The 20,380-nt window shown below is 50.8% G+C and overlaps 1 protein-coding gene across 2 annotated transcripts in view; it reads right to left on the bottom strand.

Moving 5' to 3' along the window:
- Positions 1-444: 444 nt before the first annotated feature.
- The window catches only part of INTS9 (integrator complex subunit 9), a 103,752-nt gene continuing 83,816 nt past the window's right edge, over positions 445-20,380 (bottom strand). For both annotated transcript variants that reach the window (XM_006081927.3, XM_023755920.1), the window contains 8 exons: positions 18,074-18,254; positions 16,575-16,635; positions 13,789-13,960; positions 10,663-10,787; positions 8,749-8,916; positions 4,367-4,465; positions 3,267-3,404; positions 445-1,132 (listed from right to left, as the gene is read on the bottom strand). In XM_006081927.3, coding sequence (XP_006081989.1) covers positions 956-1,132; positions 3,267-3,404; positions 4,367-4,465; positions 8,749-8,916; positions 10,663-10,787; positions 13,789-13,960; positions 16,575-16,635; positions 18,074-18,254 — 1,121 coding nt within the window. In that variant the 3' untranslated portion in view covers positions 445-955. The remainder of the gene's footprint in view (positions 1,133-3,266; positions 3,405-4,366; positions 4,466-8,748; positions 8,917-10,662; positions 10,788-13,788; positions 13,961-16,574; positions 16,636-18,073; positions 18,255-20,380) is intronic.

The following is a 20,380-nucleotide window of genomic DNA, read 5'->3' as shown; positions in this document are numbered from 1 at the left end:
AGAAGGTCAAGGCTGGGGTTTTTCACTAGAGACACAGCTCAGGTAAAGTTCACCTTTTCAAACAATTTAAGGAAACTGAATTTTATTTTTTTAAATGTGACTCTCCTATTCTCCTAGATTCTTTTGTTTTTATTGATTTCAGAGAGAGAATCATCGATTGCCCCCTGCACGTCCCCTACTGGGGATCGAGCCCGAAACCCTGATATGTACCCTTGACTGGAATTGAACCCAGGACCCTTCAGTCTGCAGCCCGATGCTCTATCCACTGAACCAAACCAGCTAGGGCTGAATTTTATATTTAAAAAAAGCCAGGTTATATTGTTAAACATGCTCACCAAATAAAAATTTGCTATAGTATTTTCTAAGTTTATGCTAGTCTGAATATTTCCAATTTTTTTCAGATACTGTATCAGTGTAAATTGTAGGTTCAACAGAGCATAGAGACTCCTATAAAAATAAGTTTTATTCTCAAAATGGGCTCACAATATAAAACAGATAAATGGATTAATTTTACTAATTTTTTTGGGATCGTCTGTCTTATCAGATGCAACACAGTAGACAAGCAAGTAAAACAAAGTCACTGGTTCCCCACCTGAGGCCTGTGACACGATGAAAAACCAACACTGGCCACTAGAGACAAGTCAGTCATCTTTTCCCCTCCCCTCCCCTTCTGTCACTCTTCTGCCACTCACTGTCTTACCATCCTGGCTACCCGAGAGAGCCAGGCTTGGGAAGAAAATGAGTCTAAAGCTTAAATAAAGCAAAAGCTCTTGCCTGAGACAGCACTGCAAGTCAGACCAGCAGGTGTGGCCCTCAGAGCCTTTTCCCTTAGGTCAGAGACCACCACAAAGGCCTGGCTGACCTGTGTGCCCTTCCTCACTTGGCTTGTGCTGGGCAGGCAGAGTGTGAAGGGCGGTGGGATCTCAGGGAAGCAGACATGGCTCACGTGTTCCATTCAGAACTTCTGGAGGAATTTGAGGACAAGGTCCCGCAGTCGTACCCTGAGCATCTCGTCATTGTCACAGATGATGTGGGTTGAATCTTCCTCTATCTGGATGAGGGTCTCAGCTTCTTGGAGCAGGACGATGTGGCCCTTGGCTGTGTCCTCCACTTTGATGTCACTGAAGCCATGCTGCTCCAACAGAAAAGAGAAGGAGGTTGGTGGGGACTCAGGAGCAGCGGCTGACCGAAGGCAGGGGGGTATTTCAGCAACTGAGAACCCTAACCACGGCTCTTCCCAGACAGCTAAGCTCAGTGTCTAGAAACCGGCGTTTCTGACCCTCCTCAGTGAAATCCTTCAGACCAGACCTTCTGCAGTTCAGCCTGAGTTCACACAGAGCGGCCCTGGACAACGCACGGGCTAAGGGTGCCGACTGTTGGCAGAGCTGAAAATCCGCATATAACTTCTGGCTCCCCGAAAACTTAGCCACAGTTGGCCCTCGGTACCCACAAGGAATTGGTTCCAGGACCCCCTGTAGATACCAAAATCTACGGGTGTTCAAGTTCCTTACATAAAATAGTGTAACAATGCTCTCCATCTGTGGATCGAAAATACTGTTTTTGATCTGTGGGTGCAAAACCCAGGGAGATGGAAGGCTGACTGTATATGTATTGAAAAGGCTCCACGTATAAGTGGACCTGCACACTTCAAACCCGTGTAGTTCAAAGGCCAACTGTACTTCAAAAGAGGCCCCCAAACATGCAAAACAAAACAATTTCTGTAACCTGCGTACGCTTTTGTGATTGAGGAGCACAGCCCAGTGCCTGGTCAGGTCAGGGGTCTGGGACACGGCTCCCCGCCAGCAGCCTCCGCACCAAGCCCATGAGCCCTGGTGAAAAGGCTCAGTCCTGCCCCAGGAAAATGCCATTCCTCACGATCCCGGTGATCGGGCACATCCCTCTCAGGGAGAAGGAAATAAAGCAGCACAGCAAATGCCTCTCTAGCCGCTCTGATGCGAATCACAGGACTTGCTTACACATCAGACGTAATGTTGAGAAAAAAGAAAAGAAGTGGAAAGAAGACTGATTTGCCTGAAAGGGATGCCAAACAGGTGAGGAACGGGACCTGAGGAGCTCCACCTAGTTCTTGCGAGCACACCTGTGGGGTGGGCAGACGAACATCCCTCCTGCAGAAGGAACGCGGCAGAGATGGTGGAGGGAACAGGGTCCGGGCCTGGGCGCTGAACCGGGCAGAAGAACTAAGTAAAGGTCTTTCCGGGGAAGCAAGTTGTTTAAAAGACAAGTCGAGGGTGAGTCCCGGCACCAGGGACTGGGGCTGCTGCAAGGTCATGAGGAGGCACTTACTGGTGTGTCCCCCACTCGACGCCCATGGAGCACCCACAGTACCACCAGGGGCCGGGGAGCCGCACAACCTGGTGGAAGCCCTTCCTTCAGGGACAATGACATGACAATGGAGAAGACAAATCCCAATAAAGAGAAAGCTTTTCCCATGTGGAAGCACTCAGCCACTGAGGTACTTAGTGTGGACAAACGGCAGCAGCTGATGGTTTAAAAGAAGAAAGTCTCTTTTCCTGGAACTTTTTATTCCAGTTAGTTGCAGTTCTTGCAAGAAGCAGCATGAATAATACGTTTAGCTAATTCCCTCTTTCTATCAAGAATTCTGTAAAACATTAGAATCTTTGAAGTTCTGTGACTGAAGCCAAAATTCTAAAAACCTTTAAGGTTAAATTATTTTTCTTATAATTATAGTTGAGAAGTCTGTTCCTTGGGAGGAGCGGCCATCGGGACAAGGTGTGACCAGCTGCTGCGATGGAGAGGGACCCCTTTCTCTGAGGCAACGCCTCACAACTCCCGCCCAGCAATGGCTGGGCCTGCCTCTCGAGCTCACGGGGACCCAGTAACACTGCCCCTTCTCCCGACACTCCCCCGAGACTCATCCCTGGGACCAGGCCACGCTGGTGCTCTGACAGCCACCAGCCGGGGCTTGTGGAGAAGGGAGGGCAGACCCTTCTCCATCCCCCGTCCCCGCCTGCCCGTCTGCCACAGGTTTCTGAGAAAGGCCTCAGCCTAGCTGCTCAAGGAATGGCATCTGATGAGGCTGTCATCCCGCTACCTGGTACTGGATGGAAGGAGGGTCCGCTCCGCGCACCTCTCACTCTCCCCCAGTCTGTCCCTGGCATGACCTTGGACCAGGGAGACGCCACAGGGACAGCAGCTCAGTGGAGACCAAACCAAGTGGAAAGCAGGAGGCACAGGGAGAGAGAGGACGGCTCCTGGGCCGTGCAGACGTGCGAACGTGTGCTCACCTTCTCCAGGGTCTGCACAAACTGCTCCACTGGGATGGAGCCGCTCAGCAAGGGCTTCAGAACCTTGCAGTCAGGGATGTCATCAGTCACCCGCTTTCTCTTCTTACCACCTGTGGGCTGGACCGGCCTGGGCGGGGGCTGGAGCAGGAGGGAACATGGGTCAGGACACACACAACCTGTGGGCACCCCAGGCCCAGCTAGCCTGGTGCCGCCTGTGGTGTCAAGTCTGCAGGCCCCGGGGCTCCACCTGGAGTTCTCAAGACCCATAAGCAAATGCCAGCTCTCCACACATCACACCTTATTTGGCAAAGACACCGTCCTTTGATAAAGAGCCACGTTCAATTTTTAACTGATTCAGTTCAGTGTTTTCTGAGTAAATTAACCCGTGTTGGCATGCAGGTGCAGCAATAGCACAGCCGCAAGGGACACTGGCTGTGGGTCACTGACTGGTGAGAACCCTCCTGGCCCAGAGAAAGTGCCTGTAAGGCGGCGGCGAGAGACTTCTGTGAGGACCAGGCACACAGAGCACGGGGCCCGGCACAGCGTCCCGCACACTTCACACTCCCACGATGCAGGGCCAGAGGTGACCCAGGCCAGCTCTGCAAGGTGCTGCCCACCCACGTGGAGCCTGTGCAGTGACGCCCAGGCCCTCGGGCCCCGATGGCAGCTGTGCTTTTATTTCTAGGCCTCGGTGGGAGGGTGCCATCTGGGCTGATTTTTAAAGCCCCCTCCCCCAGCACCCACCCAGTGCCCTGCAGTGCTGGGGTGGGCACCCGCGGAGCTCTGAGTGATGGGGAACTTCCAGAGCCGTGAGCAGCACTTAGGAGGATGGGTGGCCCCATCTCTGTGAATGGTAGTTTCTCTTCCCTTTTCTCTCTGAGGCGCGTGGCCAGAGCAATAAGCAGTGGAGGGTTTGCAGGCAGTGCTCTCTTTAGGTCTCGCATCTGATCCGTTAGGTAGTCTGGTCTCCCGGGTTTGCTGGTTTGGGAAGCAGTGTCCTGGGAGCCAGCTGAATGCTAGGGCTTTGTGGGGAGGGAGTTCTAGTCCCAGGCCCTGGAGGTTCCTCAGGGTTCCAGCCCAGCCACCCTCCCCTACGATACCTGAAGCACGTGCTTGTTGTCTTTAGTGTGCAGCACGGCCGAGACGGTTGCCAAGGAAATGCCAGGCTTAATCTCCATGGGCACCAGTGAATCTGCGAGCTGGAAGCAAACAGGGGTTTCAGTCAGGCCCACTCTCGTTTGGGGTGTGGGGGCTGCAGCTCCGCCTTCTGTGCAGAGCTCCCCACGCGTCCCTGCCGGCCTGCTGGGAAAGGTACCAATCAGCAAGTGTTATAAAGCTGAGCCTTTAAAGGTCACCATTATTTTATTTTACTTTGCATTTTTATTTACATTATTTTGGTCTAAAATGACCAAATAGCCCTTGCTGGTTTGGTCAAGGGCATGTACCTGGGTTGCAGGCTCCTCCCCGGCCGGGGCCCTGGTTGGGGCTCATGCAGGAGGCAACCAATCAATGTGTTTCTCTCTGTCTTTCCCTCTCTCTAAAAGTCAATGGAAAAATACCCTTGGGTGAGGATTAAAAAACAATAATAAATGAGCAAATAACTTTAGGGAAGAAAGAAGGTAAATTAATTTTTAACCCAAACTACATCACGAAAATTATCTATTATCTCTCTATCTACTGCAATAAAGGAAGGAAGGAAGGGATGACAGAGGGAAGGGGTGCGGTGGCAGATAAACTGGGCTGAGAAGAGAACAAACCAGTGTCCCAGGCACAGTCTCGGGTGCTTTGCCTGGAGGCCTCCACAGATTCCTGCGCTTACCGGTGCCGACCCTGCTGCTTTCCCCTTCGTTAGTCAACCCCCAGAGGACGGCACGCCCCGCAGCCGGACGGCACGCCCCGCAGCCTGCCTGGGGCTCGGCATCTGAGGCATCTGAACCGCCACCACCTCCTCTCCACCTCTGGAAGCTCCGGAAGACACCCAAGTCTTCTCTGGTAGCTCCGAGCCTGCGGGCTTCCCGCGGCAGACACTAACGAGACTTGCAAATGTAAAGCAGTGCCCGCTCTTCTCATCTTTTTTTAAGATACATTTTTCAAAGAAGATGTGTTAGTTATGTTAATATCTAATGGGTTTATATTACTTTGGAATGAATTAATAAATATTTTTAAATTTCTTAGTTTTAACTTCTAGTTAGCAAACATCAATATCATCCGCATAAACAAAAGCTCTTTGGGGCTCTGTTTTTGTTTTTTTTCCCCTCAAGGATATTTTTTCCATTGATTTTTAGAGAGTGAAGGGAGAGGGAGAAACAGAGAAACACTGAATGTGAGAGACACATCAGTTGGTTGCCTCCCTCATGCCCCTGACCAGGGCTGGGAGCCTGCAAACAAGGTACGTGCCTTTGACGAGAATTGAACCTGGGACCCTTCAGTCGGCAGGCCGACGCTCTATCCACTGAGCCAAACCGGCTAGAGCTGGGGTTCTAATTTTTAACAAGTCTTGATACCACACAGTTTGAGAACGGCTGGATTAACGTGTTGAAATCTAAACCTAACCCTTCAACCCCACTGTACAACTCTAAGCTAGAAAGTAAATACAAAGATGATCCAAAGATTGGGCCAGCATCTCTCACTCTGAGATGAGCAAAATGCAGAGAAAATGAAAAGCAAAATCCTGTAGGTTAAACAACCTTAACATCCGGAGGTGCAGATGGTTAGCTCCATGTTGGTGTTACAAACAAAACAAAAACTTTGCCTCTTTTTGGAGGGGGAACATGCTTTCTTCTCTCCCCATAAAAAAATATCATTATTAATGACAACTACTGAAACAAAACAAACACTGGCAATATGAACCTAAGGGTTGGGCAGCAGGAGGACCCTGGACTGAAGTCTGGCCGGCAGGGCGATGGAGCTGGTTACCAGGGACCTGCAGGTGCACAGGGCGGGCAGGGCAGGTCTCAGAGCTGCTACTCTGTTCCTACAGCATTTGAAGGGCTTCGTGAACAGAACGGGGTGGTGTGCACCCCCTGCGGCGACCCCCCCACCCCCCAGCCAATCCCTTCTCTGGCTCAGTGTCAGAGGTGTAACAGCAGATGTATTCTTTTCTTCTGGTGACTTGGAACAGGCAAGCTAACAAGGACTGTTTAATCATGGGTAAGGATAAACTTGGGCATGAGAAATGCCAGAAACCAATTAGTAAGATGGTTTCTCGGTGGACGTCTTAATATTTTTGTTTCTGTCTTGGAAACAACATGCGGCTTCCTTTTGCCTCTAGTATGGAAACTGGGACTCACGGGATCGGCCTGTCCACCGTGGGGCTCACATTTTCAGTGCGAATTGACCTGGGGGCTCCACTCTCACCTAAAAGACAGGCTCTGTAACCCGTGTTGGGGTGACCTTTGTGGACAGGCATGTTGGTGGTCGCCTGAGGTTTTCTCAGGGCAGAGCAGGCCCTGCCCTGCCCGCTGAGCGTGCCAAGTCGAAGCACTGTGCCCGTCTCACAGAGCGGGGTGACAGTCCATGGGAAGTGCTTAGTATTGTCCCCTAGGGAGGGTCCATAAACAGGTTACTTCCATTATAATTAAGCAGAGGAGCCAGGAGGCCGGGCTAGTGAGGTATGGAGAAAGGACAACTGGGCATTCAGAGCTAAGAGAGTTTTTATCCCCTTGGTCATGAGAGGATGTGGCCTGAACGAGGAGCAGAGCCTGCTGCACGCTAACTGCACGCTGTCCCTGGTTCTCAGCAGCAAAGGAAATCCATGGGGGCAGCCCTGCCACTTCTCAGGAAGGAACTGTAATTAGAAACGCAAGTCAGCTGCTCAGCTGAGAGGGCGAGAGGAGGGTTTGAGTGGCTGCATTCACAACCTCTAACGAAAAATTAATAATTTTCCTTTTAAAGAATTAGCAGACCACAAACATCCAAATGACCATCAAAGTAGTCTTCGTGAGGAGCCGTACATCTTTCCACAGTATTGCTTAAGGTGTTTGTGACGACTCCTTTCAAAAAATTGCCTTTATGACCCATTTATAAGGTTTATAAGAAAACTGGTATCATTGCTTTGAAGTTATAATTTGGCTTGGGCTGAAATCACCTAGCTTTTTCACTCCACCTTGGTCACCAGTCTTCACTACAAATGAGTTTTTGGATCGCCTCCAGCAGTCACTCCACTTACTCCTCCCTCCCCCCGCAGGGGTGAAGAGCTGCCTGGAGTGACTGCACGGGCAGGTACTCCACGCTCTCAGAGCCTGGGGCCTGGACTACCCCGCCTCTCTGTGCGTCCCCTGCAGGAAGAGGGGTTCTCGTCCTTGCCCGTTCTCCCCACAGTTGCCCTCTCTCCAGCCGGGGCTCACAGCTGGCACTGTCACTCCTTCAGTCTGGCCACACTGGCTGTAGAGAGCACGGGCCCTGTGGCGGCTCCCTCCAAGGGTCCAGCAGTGAAACGAGAATGGGTGTAACATGTGGGTGATACATGTGTGGTAATGAAGAGCAGACTGCTTACATTAAAAAAACCCCACCTTGACTATTCTGTGTTGGTGAATCAATTTTATCTAAGTCAATTCTTATTTTTAAACCTCACCTGAGGATATTTCTCCCATTGATCTTTAGTGAGATAGTGGGAAGGAGGGACGGGGGGAGAGAGAGAAACATTGATGTGAGACACACTGACTGGCTGCCTCCTGCACTTGGGGCCTGGAATGGAACCCAGACCCTTTAGTCTGTGGGCTGATGCTCTACCTACTGAGCCAAACAGGCCGGGACCTAAGTCAATTATTGAAATCCATTTGATCTCCTTTATCTATTGCTCTTAATTAAAGTAACTGAGGTTAACCCTGGGAAGGACTGCATGTCCTGGAAACCGAGTCCCCGCTGGTGGCACCTGGCCTCGCCCCACCACCAGCCTTTGTTGGGCAGGAATGAGCACCACCCAGGAGCTGAGATGTCAGTCCCAGACCTGGACATTATTCTGAACTCCAAAGAGAATTTTGGGGACACTGTTCTTAATAAGTTTCCCTACCTCTTTTTATTGTTTGTGGAAAACATGTTCGAGTGACCTGCCTGCCATTTCGGGAGCCGGGCACTGACTGCTGCCTGCCTTCCCCCAGACCAGCCTCTCACGCAACCTACAGCGTCCCCACGACGATACGCTGTGTAACGGTTCCCTGTTAACACAGGCTCAGATTCCATGTAACTAAAATATTTAGACTTCAACAGACCACGTCAGTAGATCAAAATCCTGGCCTCCCGGATTGCATGCAGAACCTTAATCGGAGCAGCAGTCAGCAGCCCTGATGTTCGCAGCTGTCACTTCACTACTTGGAAAATGTGAATGAAAACATGAAATCCCACCTCTTCCCACCTACTTGCTTAAGGGCCTAAGGGGCTCTTTGGTTCACACACATTTGACACAAACCCGAAAAGAAGGCCAGGGCCTGCTTCCAGAGACGCCAGTGAGTCCCGAGTTCACCCTGAGAAGAAGCCCGCTCACCTCCGGCATGATTTCGATCTTCTCGTAGCGCCGCTTGAAGGGCAGGGCGAGGACCTCGGCGCGCCGGTAGGACATGGGCGGCGGCTGGCAGTCGATCATCAGGTCCATCCTGTGGGCCTGCGCGGGCGGCGGCTGCGTGTACTGCTCAGGGCAGACCACGTGCAGGGGCTGAGGGACCGAGGGGACGGGAGGGGGGAGGAGGAGGGAGAGGAGGCCGTGAGGCAGAGCAGCCCATTCAGAAGCCCCTTCCTTAGCTGCTCCTCCTTCTTGGCACGGACAAGACTCAGCACTTCCAGGCCACTGTGAACTTTCCTCTCACACCCAAGTGGCCAGTGAGGAGAGATGAGTGCAGTGGGGGGTAGAAGGGAACTTCAGGCAAGCCCTGCACCGTAGCCATGGTGACAGGCAAGGCATCTTCTAGCTGCCTCAGAGCCGACTCCAGTCCCAGCCTGAGGACTCCCCGTCTCTCACCCTCACCCGGGAGACCAGGCAGCCTCTCCAGTTTCAGCACCAGCCGAGGGGCTGGACGAGGACCCGCTGGCTTAAGGAATGCGGGTGAAGTTGTCCAGGAATGGAAACCACAGGCTCTTAACCACCAGCATGCTGGGCACAGGGCAGGGTCACACCACCCAGCATGCTGGGCACAGGGCGGGGGTCACACCACCCAGCATGCTGGGCACGGGGCGGGGGTCACACCACCCAGCATGCTGGGCACGGGGCGGGGGTCACACCACCCAGCATGCTGGGCACGGGGCGGGGGTCACACCACCCAGCATGCTGGGCACGGGGCGGGGGTCACACCACCCAGCATGCTGGGCACGGGGCGGGGGTCACACCACCCAGCATGCTGGGCACGGGGCAGGCTCTTAACCACCAGCATGCTGGGCACCAGGGCAAGAGTCACACCACCCAGCATGCTGGGCACAGGGCGGGGGTCACACCACCCAGCATGCTGGGCACGGGGCGGGGGTCACACCACCCAGCATGCTGGGCACGGGGCGGGGTCACACCACCCAGCAGCCCGAAGGCGGGAACTGCTCCAAGCCCGGCCAGAGAAAGCCACACTCTTCCCTGCCCTCCTGGGCCTCGCCTTCTCGGCCTCTCGCTACGTTTCCTCTGAGTTTTGTGTTGGCGTCTCTCACCCTGCGGTCAGAGACTGCGGAGGAGGAGAGTGAATGCCCGGCCGCGGCGTGAGGGGCATCACACCTGCTGAGGGAGGAGCTGGGAGTGGGTGCGGCCACCGTGGCCCTTGTTTGGGGTCCTGAAGACACCGTGGGGGTGGGAAGTCAGAGACGCCCCTGCCTGTTCTCAGCCATCCTTCCGGACAATTCCAACTGCTTCTCCACCCTCAACCCTCAAACACCCGCCCAGTGTAGCTGACCCCGTGTGGCGGTTTTCATCCCCTGCTCTCCCTTCAGTCTCCTGTCCAGATGTCTTCCCTTTACCTCCCACCCCACCCAACTACTTCTCCCCTTGCTCTGGGGCAGAAAGTGCAAAATGCAAACACCCAGCAAACGAAAGCAAAAACAAAAACCAAACCGAACTGAACTTCCGACGAAAAGCAAAACGACACTGTGTGGCACTGATTGAACGGGCACCACGCCCCGTCCACGTCCCAGGGAAGCTGCCTTTCACTCCATGAGGACTTTTTTGGGGGGTTGAGGGGCCAGCTGGCTTTTAACTGGACACAAATGGTCCTTCCCACTTGGAGTTCACTGGAATGGACGCTTCTTTCAGGGTGTGAAGCCCACACTGAAGTGTGAAGGGAAATGACCCAGCTCTGCAGACGCTGAGCCGGGAGGAAGGAATGCCCCCAGAGGCCCCGCCCTCGCACCAGACACACCACGGAGGCCAGGACACAGGTCACAGGAGGACACAGGTCCCAGGAGACACCGGCATGGTTGCCTTGGTTACCTGCACTTCTTTGAGCAGCTTTGACACTTGGATGAAATTCAGCCGGGTATCAATGGGGCAGTAAATGCATTTCATGGCCAAGGGCTGGTAGGGAGCCAGTGCCTCCAGGTACGAGAAGTCGGGTTCTAAGGAAAGCACAGATGAGATGAATTAAGTGCAGGGAGCAGAGGGGCTGCCCCGAGAGGAGGCAGCTGGTATGGTCAGGGCAAGCAGGCGTCAGAAGGGTGAGCCAGTGAGTAAGTGCTCCGAGGGGCCGGGCTCCCCATCACCAGAGAGAGGAGCCACTTACCCCCAGGGAAAGGGAGAGACCAGGGCGAACCCTGTAGGTGGGGGAGCAATGGCAGGTCTGAGTGTGAATAAAGGGGTCGATGAGATAAATGAGGGATAAATAAGTGGGTGAGAAGAGAAAGCTCTTGTTTGCAACAAAATACCAGTTAATAAATGCAAAAGAAATGATAAAATTGTTTAAAACTCACTATCTGACAACCATCACAGTAATAACGTATTCAGTCCTGAATCATCAGTAAATGCTACAAAAATTAGATGAAAATTTGAAAAAGACCAGGACATACACACAGACTCAAAGTGTCCCCACAAGAGACAAAATAGAGAACAGTGACTTCAGAGAGAAGAAATGTGGCCCGGACCCTGGACTCAAGTGCTCCGGGTCAACACCCAGGCCTGAGGCCAAGCACAGGCCACAGAAAGATGCACCCAGAAGAAAACAGGAAGGGCCTGGACCCCATGGGAGCAAAATGCTACTCCTATCGGCAGAGCCCAGCGCATCCCGACGGGGACCCACCCTGTCACGACGACCAGTTGTTCCCCAAGAGCCACTCGTGCCGTCTGCTTGGCAGGGACGGTTCTCTCCACCTGAGGAGCTGCCCCCCTGGGGCCGAAGACCTGGCTCCCTCCTGGCGTGCACACAGCCTGCCCCCACGTGCTCCACTCACCTCACACCTGCTGTGCTCACGACAGCTGCTCCGGCACCCACATGTTTACATTAACACCCTCCAGTGGATCCTGTTTCCCCAAGAAGAGCACGTAGGAACCCCCATATGGGCCAGCACAGGGAGGGTGGCTGACCCCCTTTTTACATCCACTGTGCGAGCTGCAATTCCCACCGTCGTCGTAACACAATTGGAAGAACTGGTCCAAAACTCCTGACTCTAGCAGACATCACGCACGACACCTGTTCTGGAAGCCCAACGAACCAGTTTAAACTTAAATTCATTATTCAGGGTGTCACAGACAATCGCAGAGCCTTGACTTCAGCTGGCTAAAGAAAAGTTTATACAGAGCGGACACTTCCTACTGTGCAACTGCCCATGAGTCAGCACCTCCTCAAACAGGAGAGACCACCCTTGGTCCCACTGCAGGTGACTTCCCTGCACGGCCCTGCTCAGCAGAACCAGACAGCGGTGAGCTTCCGGGTGTCAGGAATCAATGTTCGGTGGCTGACTTCCTCCACCAGGGCTGCAAGGGGACCCAGGGAAAGAAGCAGCCGGCAGCTGCTCTCTGAGTTCTGCACTTCCTGCCAGCGGGGTGTTGGCAGGAGCGGGCCCGCACCCAGGCTGGCCACCTTCTCCTGCTGGACATAGCGATGTCACCAACACTGACCCAGGCAAGGCCACTCGGTGACCACGATGGACCCAGACAAAAACAAGACCCCCCCCGTAATCCTGCCTGAACCACAGCACTGTCCACACCACACACATTACCTACCCGGCTCCACTCTTCCTGCCTCTGGCTACGAGTCACTGAGACACCCAATCGATGTCACATGTCTGCCTCACGCCTGCCCGTGGCCGCGTTTCCCCTGATCGCCATGAGCCAGTCAGCCTGAGTTTGTTTAAGCACCGCGTGCTCCTGGAGGCCTCTGGCTGACGGCACTGTTTCCTCACAAACAGGCTGAGCACAGGGAGGACCCACAGGGTTCCTGACCCCGAAGCTGTGGGCACAGTAGCCTTTGCTCCATGAAGTCTAAAGTAACTGTAAGACGGCACCCAAGCAACAGCTCTGTGTGCAGGCCCTGCATGAAGTGCCTTCTCACACGACCCACCCAACACACAGCTGCCCAGGAGAGGGCCACCTCGGGCCCCAGGTCACAAGGGGAGCCAGGCTCCGGGGGCGGAGGCAGCTTGGCCGAGGGGACAGCAATTTGGATGACTTCAGAGCAAGGTTTTTTACTGCACAGCCTGTAAGACGTTCAAATGTCGAGGCTGTCTGAGGACCTCAGATTGATCACATAATATAGCGATTAAGTAAAAACTCTACTTGGTCTCATTAAAGGACTTATTTTACTCTGAGGGGTTCATTCTCTAGAAAAAACCGCTGCAGTGCAAGCCGGAGCGAACTTTCACCAAAGCAGAAAGATCCAGTTCAGGAAACGAGCCCTAAGGTAAACAGGCTGGCGACCAGTTTACACAGCCCTACCCTCAGCAGTGGGTGAAATCTGCCTCCGGGAAAGAGCTGCAAACACGGATGCAAAAGCTTTGTCTGACAGTTACTTACCTTGTGCTTTATCTGACTCTTTCCCTGGATTCTTTATCCTTTAATATTTATGACAAAAGAGTGTTCATACTTATGCCTTATTTTAAAAACTGTCTCTGGCCCTGACTGGTGTGGCTCAGTTAGTTGGAACATCGTCCCGTACACTGAATGGTCACAGGTTCAACTCCTAGGAAGGCAACTGATCCATGTTTCTCTCTCGCACTGATGGTTCTCTCTCTCCCCCCGCCACTCCCCCTCTCTCTAAAATCAATAAGCATATCCTTGGGTGAAGATTAAAAAAAAAATTGTCCCCCTAGCCAGTTTGGCTCAGTGGATGGAGCAGTGGCCTGCAGACTGAAGGGTCCCAGGTTCAATTCTGGTCAAGGGCATGTATCTCGGTTGCAGGCTCGATCCCCGGCTGGAGCGTGTGCGGGAACAACCAATCGATGTGTCTCTCTCACCTAGATGTTTCTCTCTCTCTGTCTCTCCCCCTCCCTCCCACTCTCTCTAAAAATCAACGGAAAAAAAATCCTCTGGTGAGGATTAACAGCAACAACAAAACTGCCCCTGGGTCTCTACTTGGTAGGAGCGTTCAGTGATGGTCCCCAGCAGAAAGGGCAGGGCGTGACTTACCTGTGAATATGACAGTGTTGAGACTGGACTTCCCCCAGAGCTCCATGAAATGGACCACGTCCCCAAACCGGAGGGAAGGGTGCCCAGTGAACACCACGCACGGCTGCCTGAAGTCGTTGCTGAAGTCGCCGTGGATGCTGGGGTAGTGTTTCAGCTTGTTGGTCTGAATGAGCTAGAATCGATATATAAAACGTTAGCCTGTCTGGGTGGGAGGGAGGCCACAATTATGGGAGGGTGACCAGAAGTAAATTAAAAATACAAGTGAATCTCATTATAATTTGCCAAAGATTAACATTTTTTAAATCTACAATGTAACTTTTTCACTCAATGGAAGCTTTTCAGGTTGTTACAGCTGATGTAGTCCTGTCTGCCTTTATAGCGGGGGTGGGAACATCCGGCCCTCGGGCCGTACAGGGCCCACAAAATCATTTTGTCTGGCCCCACCAAGGCATTAGGGGTGAGTTAATGACATGTTTGACCAAATACAGCAGGCTAATTTTAAAAAATATATATATTTTATTGATTTTTTACAGAGAGGAAGGGAGAGGGATAGAGAGTTAGAAACATCGATGAGAGAGAAACATCGATCAGCTGCCTCCCGCATACCTCCCACTGGGCATGTGCCCGCGACCAAGGTACATACATGCCCTTGACTGGAATCGAACCTGGGACCCTTCAGTCCTCAGGCTGACGCTCTATTCACTGAGCCAAACCAGTCAGGGCGAGCAGGCTAATTTTTAAGTTGGTAATTTTGTATGGCCCTCGAATGGTGTTGTAAATATCCAAATGGCCCTTGGCAGAAAAAAGGTTCCCCACCCCTGCTTTATAGCTTTCTGATACTCCGAGCCCTGGCCCACGAGTCCCCGGTATCAGGTCACCTTCCCAAAACGTGATTCACCAAGTTCTGCCACCAATACACACCTCCCACAAGAGCTACTCTTTACCCACACAGGACCTCCTTTGGAGCTGTAAGCTACTGTGGCAACTTCATAAAAACCAAGGCCAAACTGGCTCTTAGAAGCCTGGGAGCTGTGACATCCTCATCGCACAGAGAGCTAAGTAAGAGGCAGACCGTGCACAGCCCCAAACTTGTCTCAAACGTTTATATTTAGAACCAAAAAGGTCTCCCTTCCAGCCCAATACTAGATAATACCCTCCCAACGTCAGGCCAACCCAAGGCAATACCATCTACAGCCACAGCCACAGCCGCAGACAGCATCTTAGGACCCTGGGCAGACACTGCCTGCTGCCTGGACGCTGCCCCCACCTCCCCACTCCAGCATCGAAAGGTCAGATCCCTAAATCCAGACGTCAGAGACCCTAGGTGTCCACTAAGCCAAAGGGAATTTCGCCTGGAGGCGCTGTTGAGTGGGTGATCGAATTACCATGGCACGGGTTAATCCTGAGGCAAGCCCTCGTGCAGAAGGGGGTCTGGAAACTGTCATCGGTGTCACGTGCTCCCATGGGACATGCACAGTAGGGAGCAAGCCCTTAACTCCCACTTTCCTCCCAAGTTACAAGCAAACAAAACTGACGTTCTTTCTGTAACCTAGCTGCCACGGTCGTTACCTGCCCCAGTTAAATGGGTGAGCGCTGTCTAAAAGACAAATAAGTCTACTGGATCCAGAGACGTCAAGGAGATGAATGGGCCTCTAAGAATAGCACGTCTTTGCACGTAACTTGAGTCACTTTCCAGGCATCACCTAGAGTTCCTGCAGTTCTCCTGATCAATGCACAGGACCTAAGATAAATTCATCTCGTTTTGCCGCTTGGACCGAACTGTCCAGGGACTACTGCATTTGACCATCCGGAATTACTGCGTGCTCTGGCGGGTACCCTACCGCCAGTTCCCTAAAGTGCTTATGCCAATGTAAACATCTTTAAATTATGTATGTTACAATATATATAAACATAAAACACACACACATATACATAAAATAAAAAATTGGGAGTAATTCTATTGTGTGATAGAGAAAATGGTTAAGAACATTATAGTACTCGCATATGATACGCCAGATTAGGCTGCAATAATAATACGAGACGCACAGGAAAATGCTGGTGATACAATGTTTGGTGGAAGAAAAAAAATTGAAACAAAACAGGGCACACAGCTACATAGAAACACTCATCCATCCTGTGAGGGAGGGAAATTTTCCTGTTTTTTAAAAATTGAGGTATAATTGACAAGTAACATTACTTCCAGGTATGCAACATCATCATTTGGTTGTATGTACATCACAAATGGTCACCACAATAAGTCTAGCTGACATCTGTCACTGTATAGTCACACAATTTTTCCCCTTGTGATGAGGACATTTAAGTCTGCTCTGTTAGCAGCTTTCAAGCATTAACTCTGGTCACCATGGGCACATGACATCCCCGTGACTCATTTGTTTATAACTGGAGGTTTGTACCTTTTGACCTCCAATTTTTTAAACTGATATGTTATCATTTTCATCATTAAAACTTCACATCTATGATTAACATAACTGGAAAGACTTTACAATAAAAAATCTGTTATGCAAACATTTTAGTAGATAATAGAATTCCTCGTGCAGTCAACGGAACAGAGGGAGGCTACGAAGGGTGAATGCACTGGTCATACAGTGTTTGTAAGAGGAAGTGATGGACCTGGAGTTAGAACACTCCACTGTCATTGCATATGGGGAACAAGGGCGATGAGCTTACGTAAGGATTTCACTTTTGTCTAATGGCCTGCTACCTCCATCCATGTCCATTCACCTAAAGGTCTTTCTTGCTCTGATCCCAGCAGACCATTTTCTTACCTCTGCATGAGGAAAAGGTGGTTCTGGGAGATACACCTTCGTCTGCTTGTTGTGACAAAGCCTAAGAGGAAAAGCGGATAAGCCAGTCAGCTGGGCACACAGGCTCATTGGTGCCACCTAGTGGTAGCAGTGAATAAGTAATAAGCACAAGTAAAAAGTCCTGCAGTGAATCTCAGCATCTACAGAATAAAATCCACTGTCTATAGAGCACTCAGGACAGAAAACTCTTTTAAGCATTTTTTAACCTTTAAAATTCTTTAATACATTTTTTCTTAAGAAGTAACCTTGTTATTTTGAAATAATCTTAGATTTACAGGAAAGTTGCAAAGATAGTTGAGCTCCTCGTATGCCCTTCACCCACTGCCCCCCGATGTTAATATCATGCACAACTGTGATAAATTTGTTAAACTAAAATATTAACATCAGTACATTACAACGAGCCAAGTTCCAGACCTGACTGGCATTTCACCAGCTGTCCCGCTAATGTCCTTCTGACCCAATCCAGGACTCCGTGTTGATTGGCTGAGCGCAGTACCAAGGGGAGAGTGACATACCCTTTGCAGAGACACAACTTTCTGCTTGTCACAGCCACTGAGCTGCACTGGCAACTCGAACTGGGGAGTAAGTGTCTCAATCCCCCGGCAGACATGAATGACGTGCACAGGGATGGAGAAGCCTGTCTGAGTGTGCACACAGAGAAAGATCCCACCACAACGAAAAGGGGAGAGTCCTTAGGAAGGGCTGAGGGGCAGCATATGAGATGTGGCACAGATGAGGGACACATTCCTTTTTCATGAGAGACTTAGCAGTACACTGTCCATGAGGCCACCACACCACTCACAGGGATGACACACACTCTATGTATGTGTTTTCACAGCCCTGAATGCTTGGAAACACCACCCTAAGGCACTACTGGGTGCCTGGTGAAAGCTGACCTGTTTCCTCCTCCCGCCCTTCTTCTGGCCAAGGTGCGTTAGATTCAAACAGGCATCTAAGGAGTCCTAAAAAGGCTCACGGACGTCTTACTGTTCAGTAATTTACTCTCCCTACGTTTGATCAATGTCCTGCTGTAATAAAACTTAATTTTGTCAAATGTCATGCTATTAAAATGAAGATATAGAGTTTTCTTTCAGATTTGGTATTAGAAATGTAGACAACATGAGCGTGGGCTTTAACATCTTTTTCGCGTCTAGGATGCGATTTTACTTTGTAACAGCAGGCAGAAGACAGCATGTGAGAAGATAAATGATAGCATTTCTGTTGCTAATCTGGAAAGTGCTGGCTAAGTCTTTATCTTTGGTCCTTCCTCCCTTCCCAGCTACTCTTCCCGCAGTTAGCCCTGTGACAGACTCGGCCTTCATTAGCACAGCTTCGCTCACAGATACGGGAACGCCACAGGAGGAAAGTCTCCCAGTACCGTGGGAAGAAGCGGGATCATTTCTGTTTTACTGCTTGACTGTACTGCCTCAAAGTAGAACTCAGAGAGAACACAGACATACCACTCAGCAAAGATCTGGGAAAACTCGAGGGAGCTGTTAGCCACGGGGGAGATGAAGTAGAAGGGGATGCTGGAGAGGCCGGCCGAGTCGATGTACTGGTACAGGCACTCCAGGAGGTCGTAGATCACCCCCGACGGGTAGCAGGGGACCAACACGTTTCCTCCGTTCCGGACGGTCAGCGCTGGGGAAGTTGAAGCCAGGAGGAAAACAGTAGTATCAAAAGAACAGCTTTATAAAAGTAGAATGGAACGCGTATACAGTATATGGATTTGTTTCATTTTCCTACGTCTGTGGGTACAACCCCCTGCACGTCTAGGATAGTCCGCTTCTCCTGACGGCCAGGACCAGAGCGGGAGCCCCGGGCTGGCGAGCAGCGAGGCCTCAGTCAACCTCTCAGTCCCAGGAACAGGACGTGCAATCAAGGGTTGGGGTTTAAAAGTTACCAATGGAAGCTGAGCTTCAGGATAGAAGACCCTTCAAGCTCCTCTTTTTAGCTCCAGCTCAAAACTCTGCTGGGTTTGTCTTTGTTCAGTCTCGGACCCCTGCGGAGTGACCTATAACAAAATAGGCCACGTTTTTCTGCTCGACTCATTTTAGTGGCATTTTCTTTCATAAAAAAAAATGTTTGTCTGTGAGACAATGCTCCCTACATTATCCAAACTATCAAATGAGGAATTGCAACTTCTAGGTGTAATCATATTAGAAGCTATAACTGGCTTAAAAAAAGCTAAGTGTCCTCTCAAGTTTGTTTTTTGTTGGGTTTTCAAAATAGATGGAAGGCACAGCGGTACCCTGAGCACTGGCTGACCTGCTGTTACGAGTTGGTACCGTGGGAAAACCACACCAGCGGGTGGGAGGCCCTCAAGAGGCTGGCCCCAGTCCCGCCTCTGCCACAGGCTGCAGGACTCCAGTGTCCTCACTGGCTATATGAGAGTGAACTAGATCAGTGGTTTTAAAGCTTTAGTTTGTAGGAAAATATCCAGAACATGCTGAAAACTCAACTTTCCTTCTGGCTCCCCTTCTGCAGAGCCGGACGTACTAGGCCCGTGGTGGGACCCCCTCATTTGCATTTTTAATAAGTGGACTCCTTGATCTCGAAGCCCGTGGTTACTGGACCCCACTCTGAGCGACAGTGGATTTGATGTAAGGTCTCCTTTAGACCTGAAGTTCTCTGTGTCTACGATTCCAGATTATGAACAAACATACAAACCAAAGATTCTATCTGAGACTAGTCCAATCCATTTTCCAAGGTAAGAATGAACGGCTCTGACTTAGTATCAGCAAAGAACAACAACAAAAACTATACTTATTGGCACTGGCCCAGTGAGATCTGAAGGACAACACCTTCGAGCAGAGGTAAATTCACTTATAAATCGCTACAGGTGAAGGGTGTGAGCTCACTAACTCCTCTTTGGTAACTGTTATGGCCTGAATGTTAGTGTCCCCCCAAGTCCACACACTGAAGCCCTGACTCCCCTTGTGGTGGTTTATGGGCAGGGCTTTGGGAGGTCATTAGGGTTAGATGAGGGTGGAGCCCCCAGGAGGGGATTCGTGCCCTTATAAGAGGAAGAGACACCAGAGCTGCCTCTCTCTGCTATAGACACAGCAAGAAGGTGGCCATCTGCTAGGAGGGTCCTCACCAGGACCTCACAAGCTGGCAACCTACTCGCAGCCTTCCCAGCCCCCTGAACAGAGAGGTAAACATCTCTTGTTACGCCACCCAATCTATGGTATTTTGTTACAGTAGCCAGAGCCGACTAAGACATTAACCAACCAGCACTTTTCTAAAAGAAAGGCAGGATTTCTTGATTTTATTGACAATTATATCCAAAGGAAAATAAATTTCTTCCAGGTAGCAAAGACCCCAAGTCTCTCAATTTAGTCTTCTCCCCCCAAATAAAAAAATAACACCACCAAATATTCATAGGAAAAAATACACATGTTCAGTGGTGTCACTGTTGTGAATTTAAAGTCCATGTACAGTAAGTCCTCACTTAACGTTGTTGGTAGGTGCTGTGACTTTAACCCTTTGAGTGCCAACCAATATCCTAGAAACTATGCTAAAATTGCCAAGGCATTTTTGCTGATTTTACAGCAGTTTAGGAAAAAAATTATGAATCGCAAGTAAATGAAGTTTCATATTCAAAAACTTAAGGAAACCTTTACTACATTTGTTTTCATCTTTGACATATATTGTTTGCTGATCCTATCTAATAAAGGACAAAAGGGTAATTGACCATACCTTCGCTACCCTTCCCATTGGCTAATCAGGGCGATATGCAAATTAACCGCCAACCAAGATGGCGG

Source organism: Myotis lucifugus, unplaced genomic scaffold (assembly GCF_000147115.1).
Source record: "Myotis lucifugus unplaced genomic scaffold, Myoluc2.0 scaffold_1, whole genome shotgun sequence".
Classification (NCBI taxonomy): domain Eukaryota; kingdom Metazoa; phylum Chordata; class Mammalia; order Chiroptera; family Vespertilionidae; genus Myotis; species Myotis lucifugus.
The sequence above is the reverse complement of the archived record's forward strand: the minus strand, read 5'-3'. Positions and strand labels throughout refer to the sequence as shown.